Source organism: Marmota monax, unplaced genomic scaffold (genome assembly GCF_021218885.2).
Source record: "Marmota monax isolate L192 unplaced genomic scaffold, Marmota_monax_Labrador192_F-V1.1 WCK01_AAM20220418_F8-fsc00027, whole genome shotgun sequence".
Lineage (NCBI taxonomy): Eukaryota > Metazoa > Chordata > Mammalia > Rodentia > Sciuridae > Marmota > Marmota monax.
Window position 1 is genome coordinate 16,758,590 of NW_026694617.1, and position 18,158 is coordinate 16,776,747.

At 44.8% G+C, this 18,158-nt stretch overlaps 1 protein-coding gene across 18 annotated transcripts in view; it reads left to right on the forward strand.

Annotated features, from left to right (window-relative positions):
* The first annotated feature begins 3,211 nt into the window (after positions 1–3,211).
* Ccdc136 (coiled-coil domain containing 136) overlaps positions 3,212–18,158 on the forward strand; it is a 30,091-nt gene continuing 15,144 nt past the window's right edge. For 6 of the 18 annotated variants that reach the window (XM_046422494.2, XM_058572149.1, XM_058572150.1 and 3 more), the window contains exons 1-7: positions 3,845–3,961; positions 4,708–4,815; positions 6,383–6,631; positions 6,717–6,791; positions 12,923–13,240; positions 16,500–16,611; positions 17,166–17,334. In XM_046422494.2, coding sequence (XP_046278450.1) covers positions 3,904–3,961; positions 4,708–4,815; positions 6,383–6,631; positions 6,717–6,791; positions 12,923–13,240; positions 16,500–16,611; positions 17,166–17,334 — 1,089 coding nt within the window. In that variant the 5' untranslated portion in view covers positions 3,845–3,903. Of the gene's footprint in view, positions 3,526–3,844; positions 3,962–4,707; positions 4,816–6,382; positions 6,632–6,716; positions 6,792–12,922; positions 13,241–16,499; positions 16,612–17,165; positions 17,335–18,158 lie in introns of those variants that run through there. The other 12 variants (XM_058572141.1, XM_058572142.1, XM_058572144.1 and 9 more) reach the window with 6 other exon arrangements.

Below are 18,158 nucleotides of genomic sequence, written 5' to 3' on the forward strand. Positions count from 1 at the left end.
AAAAGTAGAAAAGTAATGAGAGAAAATATGAAAGAATAAGTTAAAAACACAGGGAAAGTATGAGACATATTAATATACATATATAATCAGAGTTCCTATGAGAGACTGAGAAAATGGGGAAATTTTAATATTCCAATAAATAATGCTGAGAATTTTTCATAATGGAATGAAAAACATAGGTTCTCAGGTTGAAGAGTCCTGACTCAAACACACAGTGGTAAATCTGTAGAATACTAGACAATGAAAAATCTTAAAAGCAATAAGAAAGGAAAAAAATGCCTGTTTGTCTACAAAAATAACATCATATTAGCAGCTGACTTCTTATTAGCAACAAAAGATTATAGATAAATGGAAAAAATATCACTGTTACTTATTAGTAGCAAAAAATTATAGGAAAAATATCTTCAAAAGCTCAAGAGAAACTGTCATTCTGAATTCTATGGGCACTAAATTTCCATATGAAGTGTGTGAAATAATGACATTTTAAGATAAAGACTGAGAATGCTTACGACTCAAAGAGTTTCCCTGAAATGTCACAACTGAATATACTTCATAAGAAGGGAACTGAAATTACAAGGAAAAAGTGAAATGCAAGAAGAAATGGAGAGCAGAAATGAGAATGAGAATGGAATGTAAGAAGAAATGAACAGAAGACTTTATAAATATGTTAGTAAATCTACACAAGCACTGAGGTGGTGGTGAGATTTAGTGGGCATAGAAATTAGGTAAAACGAAAACAACAGATTGAAATATGAGAAATTATAGGAAAAGAAGATCAGAGTTTACATGTCCTAAGTTCCTTCTATTATTCAGGAAAAGTATGATGACAGTGACTCACTGTAGACTTCAGTAAGAATCATTAGAAAATATAAAAAGAGGTAATCAGTAAAAAAAAAAAAACACAGAAATAGAATGTGTAATTTCTAAATCAGCAGGGGCCAGGAGATAAATAAGATAAGTAAAATAAATATAGCCACTGATACTGGTGTTTAAATTGCTTCTTTAATGTTTAAATTGCTACTTTATAGAACAATTTGGTAACAACTAGTAAAGTTTAAGATGCACCTACTCTGTGACCCAGAAATTCTACTTCTATGTATCTGCCCTGGGGAAATACTCACACAAGAAGGCATGCACAGAACTGTCCATTGCAGCATTGTTTTTAATATGGACAACTGGAAATAAATAAATTCAATTAGCAAAAGAATGATAAATAAATTGTGGTCTATTCAGCAATAAAATAGTATTCATGAACTAGAGCTATGTGAAACAACATGGGTAAATGTAAATAATTGAGAAATGTATCTGCAGAAGAAAGTGTACAATATAATACCATTCAGATAGATTTCAAAAACACAAATCAAAAGTTTAGATTGTTTAAAGATATATACATCTCAAGTAAAACTATAAAATCATAAATAGGGGGCTCCTCTGAAATAAATGTGTTTCAGTCTGTGTACATGGTTAATTGCTATGTTATTCTCTGTGCTTTCCTGCATGTTTCAAATATTTATTTTTTTCTTTTTAATGAAAGGATCTAAGCATTTAGAAATAAGGGTAAAGGAGATAAATGACTACATCAGTCCTCAGAGAGGATGATCTCCTGGGATGGGATTAGGAGGGAGGCTGAGTCCTGCATCCAGGGATTATAAGGATTAATTCAGATTATCCCCTAAGCTGATCACCTGGCTGACATGCCCACCACTCCTGCCCTTCTGAGATGCATCCCTGGACCATCGCCCACCTTCCCCCCAACCTTCAAGCTTTATTCTCCTGTCTCCTAATTTCACCCTCACCCTCAACCCAGCACTAGTCTGAACATGGTTTGACCAGTTGGCTCCTGAAAATGGACTGTTTCAGGTTGGTGACCCACACTGTGGCAGCCAAGGAGAGATTAGTCCTAATACTCAAGATCAGAGCTCCCTAAGAGAGCTTGGAACCCTGGATGTCACAATTGACAATTTCTTCCCTATCCCTCCTCTCATCTGCCCAGAGGTCAAGGCCAATGCTAAACTGGCCTTGCTGGCTGAGGCAGAACCAGAAGAAGCTGGATTGGAATAAAGACCCATTGTGCTTCCAGATTTAGTCTCTGTCAGTCCCCTGAGCTGCAAGTTGAGTCCCCAATGCCAGCCCCTTTCCATCCTGATAATTGCCCTGTTCCTGGAGTCTAGGCAGACCCTCTGCAGGAGTCTGGGTGGGCTTGTTCAACACTCTTCACCCACAGATGAATCACTTGGCCATGGGAATCTGAAGATGTATCTGTCCTCTGGGGAGTAAATGACACATTCTTTGTTCATCTTTCAGAGCACCAGGGTTGGGGAGTGAGAAGAGAAATGGGCAGAGAGACAGGAGAAACAGGGAGAGAGAGATGGATTTTTGGACATTGCTACTGATAGGAAATATTTAACTTTGCAAGTATGAGATCCAATGTTAAATAAAACAGAGCATTAACTGGGTAGTTGGGAGATTTGTGTTTATCCATATCTTCTTTGGGCCAGGTACTTTGTTATACATTGGAGATACAAGGGTGACTAAGATAGTTTACAACTTTTAACAGATTTGGTGGGCAGAAACCCAGAGTGATTAGTGCCACTCAGAGACAGAGGACAGGTAGGAGCATCTAATGGAGAGGAGATGGAGCACCAGGGTTGTCTCTCAACCAAGGGATGAAGGATAAGCAGGAGATGTGCAAGCAAAGAAATGCTTCTTTCTTGTGGAACATGGCAAGCTTGTGAGCCTGGGAGCCTGTGGAACTAAAGTCACACAACATGTGCCCAGACCTTGGGAGTGGTTATAAAAAAAAAAAAAAAAAAAAAAAAAAAAAAAAAATTAGTGAGTGTCACTGTCTTAGGAGTCTCCCACCAATTTCCTCAGTGTGCTGGGAAGCCCCGAATCCCAAGTATAACCAACCACTTCTATCCTGAACGACAGGGAAGGCTACCTAGAGGTGACTCCCAAATGAGGGTTGAAGAATAAGCAGGGGATGTGCAGGCAAAGAAGAGCTTCTTTCCTGCGGAACCTGGAGAGCAAAATGCTGTACAGGTAGTCATTTCTTGAATGAATGAACGTTTAAGTAAATGAAATAAGCCCTCTGGGCTTCTACAACTCCCTTCTATATGAGCGAACGTTAGTAGAGCCCACTCCCCAGCAGGACACAGCGGGGGCGTGGCTTGAAGCTCAAAGGGTTGGCAGGCCCATGTAGAGAAGAGGCCTTCGGACACCGGACACAAAGGCTGCTTGGGGCCTCCCCTCCTAAACCTGTGGCTGGCTCTGGCTTGGTGGGAGGCGCTGAGAAAGCAGAGAGTTCGAGGCCCAGCTATCTCGGCCTCGGCTTTCCTCCTCTAGCCTTGTTACCGATCTGGGACGCAAGAGGCACCGCGCAGGGCTGGGGTCCAGGCTGGCTACGGAGGTGGGGACTTCGGCCCTGCATGGAGCAGGAGGGGGCGCGTCTGCGCGTTTGGAGGAAACACTCTATCCTTTCCTTTTCTGATCCAGTCACCCGACAGAACCGCGTTCTGACGTGTGGTAAGAAGGGTCCCTATGCGCAGCTGACCCGATGTGAGACCCGCCGCCAGAACCAGTGGATCCTGTCGCTCCCTCTCGGAGCAGCCTTAAGCCTAGATTAGCTCACGTCGATAGTCTGGACCCGGCCGCTCCCTGAGCTCTCTCAGGCAGGAGTGGGACGCAACCGGGACCGGCGCTCACCCTCCTGTGCCCTCCGCTGCGGGGTCGCAAGCCGGGGACAGTAAGGGCTTCCGGGCGGCGGGGGCGGGGGCCTGCGTCAGGTGGCCCGGCCTGGCCCCGCCCCCTCGGCCCGCCCTCCCTCCCTGCGCACCCGGCTCGTGGTCCCGGGCCCGGCGGCTGCGGTTTCAGCTCCGGGAGGCGGCGGCGGCGGGAGCGGCCATGGAGGCGGGCGCCGGGGCCGGCGCGGGAGCCGCGGGCTGGAGCTGCCCGGGCCCAGGTCAGAGCCGCCCCTCCTTATCTCCCACCGCCCCGCTTCCTCTCCCCACTCTCCTCCAACCCGACCCCCAAGTGCTCCTGTCGCCACTGCTCCCCAGATCTCCGTCCTAAGTCTACTCCATCCCGGCCTTCACCCGGGCCCGGTCTCCATCTTTCGGCCTGAGGCTCCCTTCCCCTGACAGCTCCTCCCTGGGCGCTCGCCGTAATATCTCTTCAGCCAGATGGTTCTTCCAACCCGCAGGGACTCGAGAGTCTGCACTCCTCTGGCCCCGAAGGTTCCTGAGTGCCCGGCGAGGGTGGGGTGGTGGGGATGGAAGGAGGGGAGCGGCCCTGGCCCTTGCCCCTTAGCGCACGCCGCCCCACCTCCCTCCCCTCCGCGTGCCACCGCCCCCTTTCAGCCCCTTCCTCCCTGGCTCCTGCCTCCTCTCTCATTCTAGCCTCTCGCGTCCCTGTCCCCCAGAGTAAACAGACACACACCCTCTTTCTGTCTGCAAGGAAGAGGAGCCTGGAACGGCCTGGAACAGGGGTGCCGATGAGGTTGGGCAGCGCGGGTCTGGGTTCCCCACCCCATTTAGAGCATTGAGAGGAGGCTGAAGGAGGGTAATCACAGAGCAGAGCAGACTCTGGCACCTCCACTGGGACAAGTCCCAGGGCTCTCTGGGCTAGATGTCATGCCTTCTCTGTCCTCTGCATCGCAGTCCCCAGCCCCACTGCATCCCACAGTACCTCCTCTCTTCCTGCTCACAGGACCCACAGTAACCACTTTAGGCTCCTATGAGGTATCTGAGGGTTGTGAGAGGAAGAAAGGCCAACGCTGGGGGTCCCTGGAACGTCGTGGGATGCAAGCCATGGAAGGTGAGTCTTCCCAAAAGGCTTTCTGTCCCTTTACCCTCCTCCCCCAGTTCCTATCCCTCCCTCTTCCTCCCTCTGACCCTAGAGCTCTGAGCCAGGACACAGCCCTTCCCTCAGCTCACCTCGGGCCCCTCCTCATTCGCTGCTGAGCTCCAGTCCTCCCCAGGGTTCAGGCTTTGATGGAAGTTCAGGATACATCCCTTTGGGGCCCTAATCGCCCAGCTAACCAGGTTGTATGTCCTGGGGGAGCTGCCAGATAGAGAAAGAGGCCTCGTTGGGCAGAGCTTTGAAGCAGGCTTTCGGCAGGGGGTTTGTTCTCACTGCCTGACGACCCAGATCCCAAGCTGTCTCTTATTTTAAAAAGCAAGGACATGAGCATGTGAATTGTCTTTCTGGGGCCACCACCATTAACTTCTAATGGAAGTCTTGTGTTTGGTTCTCTATAGAATATCTTCCTTCCTGAAAGACAGAGCCTAAAGGGTGAGGCCAACCTCTCAACATGCATGCATCCCCACCACACATTTGTTGCTGCCAACACATTTCCCAGGACTTCCTATGAAGTGTCCCCAATAAGCCTCTCTGCTTATTCAATGTGGACAGCTCTGCTCCCTCTGAGGGGGTCAGATGACACAAGTGTCCCAGATGAAGCTTAGGCAGCTGATATTAGAGAAAGTAAGACAAAAGATTCAGAATTTCAAAGCAAAGCAGACATTTCCCACACAGACAAGATTTTGCTATATACAGGAACTGCATTGCAGTAAAGGAGGGGGTGCTCACCAACCAGAGGCTGGGGACCAGCACCAAACCCCAGTTTTTTTAATGCATTAAGATGCCAGACTTTCTTTTAAATGGAAGTACCTAAGAGTTTCCTTGAAAACCTCCTGGGTCAGTAGGGGAGAGTGAACCTCATGACACCCAGCAGGAAAAAGCCACGTGGACCTTTTAGAAAATTCCAAAAATATATTTGTTAACATACATTTGAAAGGGCCCCAATATTTTTGCAAAAAGAGACTTGGAATTGTTTCATTCCAATGTTTTCTTTCTCTACCCACCAACAGTCAATGCTTTCTTATTATGGAAAGGCTAATGTCTTGCAAGCCATCTGGGTAATTTTTTAACCTTCTACAAACCCTCAAACTAACTCATCAGCCTGATGGTTTGGCAGTGTCAGAATCCTTCTTGACTACTTGGCCCACTTCCAGACCACCAAGCTAGAAGAACCAGGCATTCCTATGCAAACTTTGTTAGAATAACCAAACATTCCTGTGTCCTTTGTTCACCTGGTCAAAGTTCACCCAACAGTAGGCTGCTCCATTAGCTCAATGGCAGTGGAAGGGGGCCACCAAGTGTGATCTTGGACCAGAAAAGACTTTAGAGAGGATGCTTCCAAACTTGGCCCTCACACCTGAGGATTCATCATGAATATGGTGAGGTCCCGTCCAGGGGCTCCTTAGGGGATACCAGATGAAACTATTTTACCATCTTGGTCCTGGGTGGAGGGTTTTGGAGGGCCCTGGAAAGACTGTGGATAGGAAGTTCCACTGACTCCCTGGTGGGATGTCTCTCCTAGGGGAGGTATTACTCCCAGCTCTCTATGAGGAGGAAGAGGAAGAAGAAGAGGAGGAAGAGGTAGAAGAAGAAGAACAAGTACAGAAAAGTGGCAGTGTGGGCTCCCTGTCACTGGGCAAGCACCGGGGCCTAAGCCTCACAGAGACAGAGCTGGAGGAGCTGAGGGCACAGGTGCTCCAGCTGGTGGCAGAGCTGGAGGAGACCCGTGAGCTGGCAGGGCAGCATGAGGATGACTCCCTGGAGCTGCAAGGTGAGCACTTGTGATGCAGGGCGGAGCAGGGATGGTTGGACCCAAAGGCTCTGTGCTTCCCAGCTGACACCCCCTTTCACTGCAGGGCTCCTGGAGGATGAACGGCTGGCCAGTGCCCAGCAGGCAGAAGTGTTCACCAAGCAGATCCAGCAGCTCCAAGGTAACACCCTGATTGTGACAGTGGAGAGGTGACCATCTAAGTCGCTACCCAATTACCTTTATCCTAGGGGCTTGCTGAAGCATAGAAGACAAAAATAACCTAAAGCAATACTTTCAATTCATTTTTTCTCCTATTCTTACCTTTTTCTCTTCTCCTTGTCTCTCCATTCTTCTCTTTCCTGAATTTTTTTCTTTGTATCTCTTCCTGGCTCTTCTGTTCTCCTTCTTCCTTCTTCCTTCTTCTCCTTCTCCTTTTCTTTCTTTTTTGTACTGGGGATTGAACCCAGTGGCACTTAACCTCTGAGCCACATCCCAGCCCCTTTCTTTTAAAAAATATTTTTTAGTTGTAGATGGACATAATACATTTATTTATTTATTTATTTTTATGTGTTGTTGAGGATCAAACCCAGAGCCTCACATATACTAGATAAGCACTCTACTGCTGAGCCACAACCACAGTCCCCCTAGCCTCTTTCTTATATTTAGAGACAGGGTCTCACTGAGTTACTTAGGGCCTTGCTAAATTGCTGAAGCTGGCTTTGAACTCATTATCTTCTTGTCTCAGCTTCCTGAGCTGCTGGGATTATAGCACGAGGCTCAGCACCTGGCTCTTCCCTTTCTTGCCCTCCTACCTCATATATTTTTTCAGGTTCACTCCTTTCTCTTCTCAGCCTTCTCCCCCACACCATATCCCTTGTCCTTTGTTCACCTGGTCAGTGCCAGGGGTGAGTAATCAAGGCTGAATTCCAAACCAAATGCCTTTTTCTGGTCCCTCCAGGGACACCATGGGAAGGAGCAGGGAACCAATAAGAAGTGGCCGGACAGTGTACCATGCATCTTTAAGGGAAACAAATGAGAGTGTTTTTCTGGCTCCTTAGGACCTGAGCTTGTAGCTCCCACAAACCTCTCTTCCAACACCCACGTCCCTTTGTCTCTGGAAAAGCAGCAAGGCAGGAGTCCCATATTCCACTGCAGTACCCAATAAAGAGGCAGCTTTGGTTACTTTTTTGGTCTTCCAGAAGGTTTTGGGGAGCTGCCCTAGAAAACAGTAGGGACTCTCTGGGGAAAACTGAGATCAAGCCAAATGAAAGTATAAATGGAGAAAAAAGGAAGTCCAGAAAGCTGGCCTAGAGAGAAGCAAGCAAAGCTATAAGAGAAGCTGGGTGTGGTGGTGCATACCTATAATCCCAGTGACTTGGGAGATTAAGGCAGGAGGATCACAAGTTCAAGGCCAGCCTTAGCAACTTGGACCCTTGGTAACTTAGTGAGACCCTATCTCAAATTTTTTTTAAAAAATTAAAAAGGTATAGAAGAGGGAAAGAGAAGGAGACAGAAGATGTAAGCAAAGGGAGATGCAGGAAATGTGGCAACAAAGAGAAGAAAAATGGCAGATGTGTCCCACAGGTGGTCTTGGTTCCCCTTTGGGTCCAGCTCTCTCACTTACAAATTTTGTGATCTGGGGAAGGTCCCTGAGATTCAGTTTCTTATCTGTAAAATGGCACTGATTAATTTGCTTATCAACTATTTATTGAGAGCTTTTATATTTGAAAGGCCAGCTATGAACAGGACAGCCAAAATCTCTATTGAAGAGTAAGTTCTAATGGAGAAAGGAAGAAAACACAAGTATGGGAGGCAATAAATGCTATGAACATAACAATATGATACACAGAGAAGGGATAAGATAGGAGTTTATTTTAGCTAGGGTGGTTTGAAAAGTCCTTTTTGAAAAGGTGACATTTGAGCTGAATCATGAGTAGGATCCAGCCTTTCAAGATCTGAGGGAAAGGCACACCAGGCAGAAGGAACAGCAACTGCAAAGGATCAGAGGTGAGAATAAGTTTCATGTGTTTGAGAGACAGAACAAAGGTCCTGGTGGCTTGAGTGAAATATACGTGGGGGATCTTGGTAAGGTTAAATTCTGGTTAGCAGGTGGAGGCCAGATTACAGGGAGTCTTGTAGACTAGCAGAGAGGTCTGGCTTTCATTTTAAGTGTACTAGAAAGCCATGGGAGAGTGAGTGTTTGACAGGGCTGGGGTGATATAATCTGCTGTACATTTTTTAAAGAGCACTTGGCCACTGATGGAAACTGGATAGAAAGAAAGGGTGTTGAAACAGTGAGTCTGATCAGGAAGTTATTGCAGTTGCCCAACTAGAGGTGATGGTTGCTTGGATTAGGGCTTCAGAAATATATTTTGAAGGTGAAGTCCTTAGGACTTGCTGATGAATTGGATGGAGGATAATAAACATGAAAGATGACTTTACCTCGAGAAACTGGGTGAGTGGTGGCATCATTTATTGGGACAAGAAAAACTTGGCAAGGAACAAATTTGGGGAATAGGGGAACCATTTAGGTTTTCTACCTGATGAGTTTGAAATGGCTATAGATATTCAAATAAGTATGTTAAGGAGGCCACTAGATATACGAATCCAAGACCAGAAGAGAAATTGGGGCTGAAGATAGAGATTTGGTAGTTATTAGTATAACATATACAATATAATCCATACAGTCACATGGAGATGACCATACAGTCACATGGAGAAATACCAGAGGAGGAGAGAAAAGTGTCCAATTTGCAGACACTCCAGTATTTAGGACTCCTATTGAAGGAGAAATGAACAAGAGACTGTGGCAGGAGATTCCTTAAACACTGTCATGCCCTGGAAGCCAAGAGCAGAAAATGCTTCAAAGAGAGAATGATCCACTGGGTCAAAAGTTGCTAAGGCAAGTGAGATGACCCTTGGAGTTAGGGAGATGGAGAATCTGAAACATTTCAGTGCAGATCAGTGCTGACTGGATTGGAGTTGAAGAGGAAATAGGATGTCAGGTAGAAAAAGTGAGTACAGATCACTTTGTTGGTCATTTTGAAGAGAATCAAGGCAAAGAGAAAGGGGTCAAAGGAGAGTTGTTTTGTTTTTATAAGGTAGGAAATGCTAGATCATGTTTTTTTGAAGGAAAAGATCCACTAGATCCAAAAAAAGTAGTAGCCATTGCTTGGAGAAATGGAGCGTTCTTCCTTTCCAACAGACGAGAAGTTGAGAAGCTGAACTACCAGGGAAAACAGTACTCTAGAAAGTTTCGGTCCTTACCAGGATTGTTCCCAGGATTTACAGGATCACCAAGATCTCGACCAGGGAGGGGTCCCAGCCTGGATGGCCGCCCCGCGCCCCGCGCCCCGGAGGGAACCTGAGACGGTCTGCGCGCACGCGCGTTGCCCGTTTCGGTCGAGAGGGGGCAGGCGCGGCCTCAGAGGCAGCTGGTGTTAAGAGGCGGTTCGGGCCGCCACAGCCCCTGGGGGGCCCGGACCCCTGCCGGCGGCGGGAGGCCCCCCAGGGAGACCTCTTGAGGGGGGGCCATTGAGATGGAGGCCATAACCAGTGAGTGAGAATCAACTTGTTTGCCCTGCAGCCCAACTCCTGGGCCTTTGGCCTCACCCCGACGGTAACAGCTCCACATTCAACTGGCACCAGCACTTTGGAACCCAGCTTGGGCCTTTCCAACTCCCAACTTTAGGATGGGCCCCGTCCCGCGGGCCTGCAAGCCCCGCCCCGTCCCGTCCTGCCCTGTTCCACACATTCATTCAGCCTAGGAGATGGGACTGCAGTAGAGTACTGAAAGGAGATTTGAACCCTGATGTCAAGGGCATATTAGGGAGTGGAGGTTGGTCTGCCCCTACAGGAACCCCACCTCAGGTTGTGGAGCCTTTATCCTAATGACCATTTACTCATGCATCTTCCCGTAGAGGCTGAGCTCCGAGATGGAACTCTCTGTGCTATTCAGTAGTAGGGATGGAGGAAGGACTTTCTTCCTTTAAAATAGGAAGTCACACCTGGGACAGTGGCACAAGCCTGTAAATTCAACGACTTGGAAGGTTGAGGCAAGAGGATCACAAATTCGAGGCCAGCCTCGTCAACTTGGCAAGGCCCTAAGCAATTTAGGGAGACTCTGTCTTAAAATTGAAAGGTCTGGGAATGTAGCTCGGTGGTTGAGTGTCCCTGGGTCCAAGCCCCAGTACCTCCCCCCCCCCCCCCCCCCCCCCCCCCAAAAAAAAAGTCAAGTAGGAGTCAGAGAACTTAAGTGGACATACTTGGTCTTGGTACAGTTCATTAGCTAATACTTGTTCAATAGACCAGGAAGAGGAGACAGCTAGGAGAAAAAAAAAAAAGTGACCAGAACAGCACATATGAGTTCACAAGCCTAGGGCTGTAGACCTTCCCCTGAGATGCCTGGTCCCTTCAGCCTCTATATCTTCAGTATGCCCAAATTTGTCATTGTCTTCTTAGTTATCTCTCCACTCCTTTCTTTTTTTAAGACAAGTTCTCACCACGTTTCCCAGGCTGGTCTTGAACTCCTGGGTTCAAGTGATCTTCCTACTTCAGCCTCCCAGATTCTTGGACTGCAGCTAGGCCACCACACCCTAAATTTGCCTTTAAAATATCTAGGTTCTCAAGCTTAATGGGGCATGCATGTGTGTAATCCCAGCCACTAGAAAGACTAAGACTAGGGGCATTGTAAATTTGAGGCCAGTTTCTGCAACCTAGACCTTATCTTAAAAATAAAAAGGGTTTGGGGTGTGGCTCAGTGATAGAGGATCCCTGGGTTTAATCCCCAGCACTGCCCTCCCCACAGAATGTCTAGGTTCTCTTCTGATTTTTAAAAAATACCCAAACATATAATTCTGTACACATAGGAGAAACAAGTTTATTGAATATATGAACCTCTACCTCATTTATGCATGAATATGGCAGGGGGGGCTCTGCACAATACCAGGTCCTGGAACTATAATGGTGAGCAAAACCAACATGTTCTTTGTCTATAAAACTTACAACTAAATGAGGTGGAGACTACACAACACTCACTGCAAAGTTTAAGGTTCTATGAGAGCATTTAATAGAGGAATTTTCTTAGCTTTTTGAGGAGGTTGGGGAAGAGGCTAGGGAAAGTTGGACTCTTAATGGTAAGTAGAATGAGCAGGAGTTAAAGATGGGGCTTGGGGAGAATATGTCCTGCAAAGGGTTTGTTGGAAGGTCCTGACACTTCTGGCCCAGTCCTCATGAATTGCCTAATGCTGGTCTCTAAATCCTGAATTTTTTTTTTTTTTTTTTTTTTTGTGGTACTGGGGATTGAACCCAGGGCCTTGTGCATGCGAGGCAGACACTCTACTGACTGAGCTATATATCCCCAGCCTCCTAAATCCTGAATTCTTATTGGTGTCCATTCCTTTTATTCTTCATCCACCTTTGGGTTCTCCTGATCCTAGATGATGAGTACCTGTGTCTAGGAATCATGAGATGCTCCACAGATACAGAGAGCTCTGACACACTGCTTTTGTAAATTGAAAAGAATATATATTATTACATAGAGACTTGTTGCAAAAACCAAACAGCATACCTATATATGATTTGGAATACCTTGTCACATCTCCCACTCTTCTAAAACAACTGCTCTTTAGGGTTTTGAGGCATAGACCTTTTCTGTGCCTTTTCTTGTGTCTTTGTACATTTGTGTGTTTTATGCTATATATAAATATATTTTTATAAAAATTAGGTAATGCCTTACATTTTCTGGCTCATTTTTCTTTCCAGTTCATATATATGGAAGTCTTTTTGTATCTTCATTATGGATCTGCCACTTTCTTTTAGAGGTCAGCATGATATTCTATTTAAACATCATCAATCCCTTGTCAATCAACATTTACATATTGTTTTGGGTCTAGTACTTCTAGTATATTCTGTAAAGTCTAAGCTTTGAGGGTGAATAGGTGAAAAATCTGTGAAAACTTTTTAGTTAGGGAATTTTTAGGACTCAGGGTATCAATAAAATATTGTCAATGAGGTTTGAGTTTGACTGTCAGGTAATTCCCTAGAAGAATCTGAGAGTACTTGTTTATAGTAGCCCAAGTTGTTGCTTTCAGTGTGAGGCCTCAAAATCTGTCTTCCTGCTGTGCCTCGTAGAGTCACTCTGTTCCCTTCTCAGGTATTCCTTTCATTCCATGCCATATGATGCTTTACTTCTCTGATAAGGTAGAGGCTAGGTTGTTAGCAATTTCCAGACAAGAAATAAGTCTGCCTAGAACTTTTTATCTATAGAACATGGTAGATTAGTTCACTTAACTCAACCTTTGGGCTTTGCAGGTGAGCTACGGCATCTACGGGAGGAGATTTCCTTGTTAGAGCGTGAGAAAGAAAGTGAACTTAAAGAAATAGAACAGGAGTTGCAGTTGGCCCAGACCGAGATCCAGAATCTGCGGCAAGCTGCAGCAGATTCTGTGAGTGAACATGAGAGTGACATGGCATCCCTGCAGGAGGATCTCTGCCGAATGCAGAATGAACTTGAGGACATGGAACGCATTCGGGGGGACTACGAGATGGAGATTGCCTCGCTCCGTGCAGAAATGGAAACAAAGACCTCTGAATCAACCAGTAGTCCTACGGACTTTAGTGGGTTGCAAGGTATGAGTGCAAGCCCTTCTCCTATCTGTCAGCAAAGTCAAGCTGAGGAGAGATCATAGATAGGAAGATGGAGGAAGAGTTGTGTTATATCATGCATGGAAAACCTCTAGGGAAAAAAAAACTTCTATTCTGAATTCAAGACTGTAGTGGAGAAAAACTTACCCAAATATTTTATAAGCAGTCCATGGTGGTGTAAGAAATGGTACCATGAAGATGTGCCCTGGGGATTCTTCCCCAGAGAGCCATTGGGTTCTTATTGATTTGACTATGGGAAAGCCCTTCCTGGGAAAGTGCCCAGTTCTGGGATGAGTGTACAAGGACTTGTCACCTTGGGAAACTCTTCCTGCTTATGTGGCATCGTGGCACTTTGCCTGAACCACTTTAGGGAGGCCTCTAGTTCTCCTTTCCAGGTCCCAGGATGCAATTCTTAGGCTTCTTTAGCTTTCCCCGAAGTAGAAACTTTAGGGGGCAAAAAAATCAGAGCATAAGACAGCTGGAGAGGAAGGGAGGTTATTTCTAGTAATTCATGAGGTACCTGAAAGCTTCCAATGCTGCTTTCAGATAGTCTCCAGCTAGTTGCTAGGATTCATGACATCAGAGTCTACCTTTATACTAGGCTAGATTTGTGATCTGAGTATGAAAGCCCTATATTTGGCCAGGTCAAACAGAGGCAATGAATAAGGAATCAAAGAACTGCAAGTTTTCCCAGATGTATGAAGGCTCTCAGAAGAGCCTTTGGCCTGGTAGTGCTGGGAGAGGGAGGCTAGCACAGAGGAAAGGCCTTTGCTGGAGTGAAACAAACCAGAGTTCAGAAATAAAGCTCTACCCAATAGCTGGATGAACTTAGGTTATTAAAACTATTCCAAAATTGAAAGTTTATTTAATGGTACAGAATAGAGGACACAGAAACCAATCCACAAAACTACAACTACCTTATATTTGATAAAGGGGCTAAAAGCATGCAATGGAGGAAGGATAGCATCTTCAACAAATGGTGCTGGGAAAACTGGAAATCCATATGCAACAAAATGAAACTGAATCCCTTTCTCTCGCCATGCACAAAAGTGAATTCAAAATGGATCAAGGAGCTTGATATCAAATCAGAGACACGCCGTCTGATAGAAGAAAAAGTTGGCTACGATCTGCATACTGTGGGGTCGGGCTCCAAATTCCTCAATAGGACACCCATAGCACAAAAGTTAATAACTAGAATCAACAAATGGGACTTACTCAAACTAAAAAGTTTTTTCTCAGCAAAAGAAACAATAAGAGAGGTAAATAGAGAGCCTACATCCTGGGAACAAATCTTTACTCCTCACACTTCAGATAGAGCCCTAATATCCAGAGTATACAAAGAACTCAAAAAATTAAACAATAAGATAACAAATAACCCAATCAACAAATGGGCCAAGGACCTGAACAGACACTTCTCAGAGGAGGACATACAATCAATCAACAAGTACATGAAAAAATGCTCACCATCTCTAGCAGTCAGAGAAATGCAAATCAAAACCACCCTAAGATACCATCTCACTCCAGTAAGATTGGCAGCCATTATGAAGTCAAACAACAACAAGTGCTGGCGAGGATGTGGGGAAAAGGGTACACTTGTACATTGCTGGTGGGACTGCAAATTGGTGCAGCCAATTTGGAAAGCAGTATGGAGATTTCTTGGAAAGCTGGGAATGGAGCCACCATTTGACCCAGCTATTCCCTTTCTTGGTCTATTCCCTAAAGACCTAAAAAGAGCATGCTACAGGGACACTGCTACATCGATGTTCATAGCAGCACAATTCACAATAGCAAGACTGTGGAACCAACCTAGATGCCCTTCAATAGATGAATGGATAAAAAGAATGTGGCATTTATACACAATGGAGTATTACTCTGCATTAAAAAATGACAAAATCATAGAATTTACAGGGAAATGGATGGCATTAGAGCAGATTATGCTAAGTGAAGCTAGCCAATCCCTAAAAAACAAATGCCAAATGTCTTCTTTGATATAAGGAGAGTAACTAAGAACAGAATAGGGTCGAAGAGCATGAGAAGAAGATTAACATTAAACAGGGATGAGAGGTGGGAGGGAAAGGGAGAGAGAAGGGAAATTGCATGGAAATGGAAGGAGACCCTCAGGGTTATACAAAAGTACATACAAGAGGAAGTGAGGGGAAGGGGAAAAATAATACAAGGGGGACAAATGAATGTCAGTAGAGGGGGCAGAGAGAGAAGAGGGGAGGGGAGGGGAGGGGAGGGGAGGGGGGATAGTAGAGGATAGGAAAGGCAGCAGAACACAACAGACACGAGTATGGCAATATGTAAATCAATGGATGTGTAACTGATGTGATTCTGCAATCTGTATATGGGGTAAAAATGGGAGCTCATAACCCACTTAAATCAAAGTGTGAAATATGATATATCAAGAACTATGTTTTGAACAGCCAACAATAAAAAATTAAAAAAAAAAAAGAAAAAAAAATTAACTAAAACACAACCACAAAAAAAAAAAAAAAGAAAGTTTATTTAAACAAACAAACAAACAAAAACTTACAGGGTTATTTCAGGGATTAAATGAAATGCCCATTCAAGACCAAAACCATCAAGTCTAATACTTAGCTCTGTTAGTTTTCAATCTGCACTATTGTAAGGACTTCTGATTGGAACAAAGAGGAAACATTGGAAATGACTGAAGTGTTGAATCTTCCAGCAGGTACTGTAGGTACAATTAGAGCAAGTTTTTGTTCCTCAAATGTCAGTAGAATTAGTGTTCTAAGATGATTCTTAATTTTGAAAAGATAAAACGTGGTGTTTGTATCATCACAGCATTAAAAATTGCTAACTGGTGCTTAAGGACATGTGCTGGAGCACTTCAGCAGGATCTCTTGTAATGCTTGAGAATGAGATAGGGCATGATTGGAATGGGCTTTTCTGTCAGCAGAGAAAAGGCCACTAGAAAGATTACTTGATCACATTTAGGCCAGTGTCTTCAGTGTGGTGATAAAAGAAGTAAAGGAAATTCAAAATGCCTGGATGTATTTGAAAGGCAGGGACTGGCAGACTGATATCTAAAACTTCACACCTCCCAACTTTTTTTTACTAAAAGCATAGTAGGGAGGAAATCATAAAGTTAAGCAAAAACTTTATATATGATAAACCAAAACTTATTTAAATCCTCAAGAGCTCCTAAAACTTGGGGCTGAATATCAGTGCTCCCCTTACCCCTTAATGATCTCACATCTTCCCCATTTGCTCTCTGCAGAAGAATTACAGCAACTGCGGGACCGCTACCAATTCCTGAATGAGGAGTACCGGACCCTGAAGGAGAGCAACAGCAGCCTCACAGGGCAGCTATCCCAGCTGGAGAGTGAGAGGTACAACCAGGAGGCAGGGGCACTGAGATTCTGTCTTGGGAATTCCCTGAAAGGCAGAGGCCAGGGTCATGAGTGTTCCTGTCTTCCCAGAGAGCCAGACCTTTCTGTGGTATCCCAAGGGTACAGAGACCATTTGGAAGCAAACATGGGATCCTACCCAATTGTCTCAGGACAAGAGTTCAGTGAATTTGATTTTCTTCCATTTTCAGCATTGCTCTGCCCTAGAGTAGATCAGAAGAGATTCCTTTGTTGTCCCCACAGACATGATTCAGTCTAATGGCACAAAGCCTCCAGGCTGTTAGCTGACTTGACACCAGGCCCATCCTTAAAACCAACTGGATCAGCACTCTTATGGTGTCTCAGAGCCAAACATGCCTCTGCAGATGAGGCTCTAGAGACTTTCTGTAATCTTCAAAACATGTTTATTTGAGGAGTGAATCACAATAGGTCTCTAACTATATTTGGCCTAAACAGAAGGCCTCAGAACTGAGCACACTTGTATGATGATATGAGGCAGGGTTCCCCCAAACATGTCTGTGGGTTCTGGTTTTCAGGACACGAAAAGCAACAGAGAAGTGGCTGGAGTGTCAAACAGCAAAGAGTATGATATCGTCAGAGTCTCAGACCTCAGAAGTGGATTTCCTAGAGCCTGATCCTGAAATGCATTTGTTGCGCCAGCAGCTGCTAGATGCTGAGCAGCAGATGCATAACATGCAGAGTAAGGTAGGTCTCTTGAGGGTGGGGAGGCAGGCCCTTTCCACCCTTTCGTTTCACCTTCTCCTGGTCTATGATAGGCACAGGGCTAATAAAGCAGGTGTGCACTGTGATAGTAGAGAGTGTTCTAGGGTCTTGATAACTTGCCTGATGTAAATATAGCCATATGCCACATAATGACATTTTGATCACTAACGGATTGCATAAACCATGGTGGTTCCATAACATTGTAATAGAACTGAAAAAAATTCCTATCACCTACTACTGTGGTAGTGCAACACAGTATCATACTCATAGTAATGCTGGCGTAAACAAACCTGCACTGCCATCCTGTAAAAATACAACATATACAGGTACATACAGTACTTAGTAATGATCATAAGTGATTATGCTACTGGTTTATGTATTTACTATACTATACTGTATTTTTATTATTATTTTAGAGTTACTCCTCCTACTTAGAAAAATAACAAAAGTTTTTTTTATACAGTTTTCCATGTATACCATGTTATTCAGCCTATTGATTGAATTGTTTTCTCTTGTGCTTCATTTGATCTTGTGATGTTTAATTCATCAGAGCCCTAGAAGCAATAGCCTATGCCATATGTATATGTACCACATAGCCTAGGTGTGTAATAGGCTATACCATTACAGTCTATGTAAATATAGTCTGTGATGTTTGCACAATGATTCAATGGCCTAACAACACATTTCTGAGCATAAGTCCATGTTGTTAAGTTACACATGACTATATTTCAAAGGAATGCATACTCTCCCCAAACGTATTCCTGGAGCACATATAGCACTTGTCATAAATCAGCCTCCCTGTTTCA